Genomic DNA, 3,326 nt, shown 5'->3' on the forward strand with positions numbered 1-3,326 from the left:
AAATATTCATGGAATAATTTTAGTAATAAATAGATTATTGAAATTTGTCTTTAATGTAGTTATACACTTTTGGTTTTTTAATTTAATTAGGACATGCACACTATAATTAAATCAAAATTCCAAAAGCTCTATTTTGGATATTTTTTTTTAAATGATGACAAAATATATTATAACACAGTTGTCAAAAACACTAAAGACAACCATTACTAATTGTTACTCTGAACTCAAATTAACATATTAACAAAAAAAAAATCGTCCATTATTTTTTTTCCCAACAAATTTGATAGAGTTGGACTATAGGAGTCTGATAGAGAATAAGAATGTTTCCCAACAAATCTGACAGAGTAGGAGTGTAGGAGTCCGGTAAAGAATAGGAATGTTTAAACCGTATCGAAATTTTCATTTTTTTCTATTTTCCTGACAAATTTGAAGCCTAGTTCTTCATAAAGCGCTTTAGTCAGGCATCATCATCGTTTTCTTCTGCTGAGTTATCACTAGGATTATCGTCTTCATCATCTCTGCTGGAGCTTTCACTCGCAGACTCGTCTGAACTGTATATTGGACTATACGAACAATCAATTAGTACGTCATCGTAAAATTTATTGGACCATTTATAAATCCTTCCTAGACGACATCCTGTGAATAATTCATGAGTTTTTTCATCGTATGCAAATGCCCACGGTACCAGAAATCTCAGTGCCAACTTTCTTATATCAGAACAATTGGAAGCACCGGCTGTAATCTTTGCGATGCATTTGCCCGTAAAAATGCTACTGATATTGATCGTCAACATCTCTGATCGTGACGGCTCATACATATTTTCTTGGTCATGGCAGACAGATATAACAATATCCTGCGCATTTGTAATGTACGAACCGAAGTAGAGGTTGGGCATACATATTCGGTGGTCTTGAAATGTGAGCAGAATCTCTCCTTCTAAATTAAAAACATGAAGGCTTATCACGCCTCTCATCTGGGCGTGGCAAATGAACAACTTTCTCTTGTATAAATAATAAGGGCAACCCAACATTTCAATATCGGTTGTTTTTATTATTTTGGCAACTTCACCAGATATATCCAGGATCTGCATTCCGGAATTCAATTGTTGCCAAATAATTCTATCAGTGCCGCAGAGTTCCACGCAGCCAATTAGCTGTCGTGGAAAAACGGGTATGTAAATTCGCTTGCATAGCTTTCCCGTGTGTTTGGAATAAATTCTCAATAATCCTTCTTTCCTTGCCATTCTTTTATCCAGCGTTACCACTAAGAAATCTGCATTTCCCGGACTACCAAATCTTAATCTCGAATCAAAAGGATCGCCACCACGGTTGGCTATTGCAAATAGTTTGGCGTAATTTTTTAGCTCAAAAATTTTGAACAAGCTCTCTTTCCCATTGTAAATCATGCCTCTGCAATTTGGAATGTCGAAATCCCAAACAAGAATTTGGCCATTGTCTCGTGGAAAAATATTTCTTTTTACTATGGTGGACCCTTCTTTTGTGGATTTAATTTTCAGAACGACAATGCTATTCCACTCAAGCTGGGGATCGTTCACAACTGTTATCAGTGAATTGTTATTGGTATTATAACAAGCAAACTGGATATCCATTGTGAATATGACCGACGACCCATGTTTGTCTGTAAGGGGCGAGAATTCTTCATCCCGAAGGAATGGAATAAGATAGAATGACTTATAAATAACAAATATAATGTCACCCGCTATGACGAAGGAGGGAGCGGATCCGTACACCACAGGGTCATACGATTGCACATGATAATCCCTAAAAATATTTGGAAATTTCCTGCTACTACGTGCGTCACATATTTCTCGCAAGCGTAGGCTGTCGAAGTAATTGATATGAGTAGTCCTCTCTTCGTCTTCTTCCGTTTTTTCATACCTTTTCTTCTTTCTTGTGTGCTCTCCCATGGCTGCTTTTTCCAATGATTATTTTGTGGGTAATAATTAATATGAGTTTTCTGTTTCTGAATATGGGTGGGTGAAGTGTAAACCCTATATCTCATACACATCGAAGTGTTAACCCTAAATCTCATACACTTCAATTCTACATGGTATAACAAAAAAATTTCACATCAACTTAATACTAACGAAAATAATCTACATGCTAAAATAAATATCCTATCCTTTAGATTCGTTAGATTCGTTGGGCGATCAGAACAATTGAGTCGTGAGATTCGTTAGATTTATGAGCCCACATCTGGGATTTAAAGAGTCTGTCAAATGCTTAGAGATCAAACGTTGCGAAACGTTTTGTTAACAACTATATACTCGACATAAAAATAATCTTTTGTTAATGTTTTATATTTCCAAAATGCTAATACCATGTGGACTTGACTTTGACATCTTAGGTTCATATGGATTCTACATCCTTATCAGCATTTCAAATTGATGAATATTTTAGAAAGGTGAGAAAATTGAAATTAATGGTTTAATTTCATTTTTATGGTTATATTTTTATAATATATTCAAATTTATCATTAAATTACTTTTATATTAAAATAAGTTGATACATATCTAAATAGGTTCATGCGTAATGCCTATTTACTTTTGGTAAGTTCCACTTCTTAGGTGAACCATTAGATTATCCCAGAAATAGAGTGAGGAGAAGAAGAAACCAATGCTTTTATGTTTGTGCACTTTATTTATTATGTGATATATATGGTTATAAAAAAATAAATGAGATTTTATAGTATTATTAAAGTATATGATTAGAGTATAAGGCAAAACAGTTATAATATTATAAATATAGTTTTAAATGTAATTTATGGTAGTTATTGTAGTTATAATATTATAAATATGGTTTTAAATGTTATTTATGGTAGTTATTTTATAAAGCAGGAGAGGAAAATTAATCGAAATTTATTATAAAGTAATGTTAGTTTTGGTTTTTTTTTAATGTATGCTAAAAATATGGAATTATTAAGTTGTATATTTTTTTGGGTAATTAATCTCAGTTTAGGTTAGGGTCAGTTTATGTATTAGATGGAAGAATAATGATTTTTTCATAGTTAGATGCTACCATCGATGATTGCCCATAGTGAGTGTTGAAAAATGTAGTAAGAAATTGTCAATTTGATTTTGCCTTGATTAAATTGAGAAAAATTGAATTTTCACATAGCAGACAATTTGGATACAGTTAACTTGTGTGACATGGCTTGTGTCACCCAGTTTACTCAGTAAATTCAAGTTGGAGGAGTTAGAATTCAGTTAAGCATGCGTGATTGTTAATTTGTAGCAATCAAGGTTAGCTATCTAAGGTTGTTTTTAGTTAAGCAAGTTATAACTGTTGGAGGAACTAGTCGAGGGT

At 33.0% G+C, this 3,326-nt stretch overlaps 1 protein-coding gene across 1 annotated transcript; it reads right to left on the minus strand.

The window, feature by feature from the left end:
- Nucleotides 1-457: 457 nt before the first annotated feature.
- Nucleotides 458-1,927, minus strand: LOC149187353 (uncharacterized). Its single transcript, XM_089409641.1, has one exon. It carries the CDS (start codon nucleotides 1,925-1,927, stop codon nucleotides 458-460), a length of 1,470 nt encoding a protein of 489 aa, XP_089265767.1.
- Between the last annotated feature and the right edge of the window lie 1,399 nt (nucleotides 1,928-3,326).

This window comes from Pinus tabuliformis, chromosome 3_1 (genome assembly GCF_031772625.1).
Source record: "Pinus tabuliformis cultivar Carrire ecotype Pingquan chromosome 3_1, CPIR1, whole genome shotgun sequence".
Lineage (NCBI taxonomy): Eukaryota > Viridiplantae > Streptophyta > Pinopsida > Pinales > Pinaceae > Pinus > Pinus tabuliformis.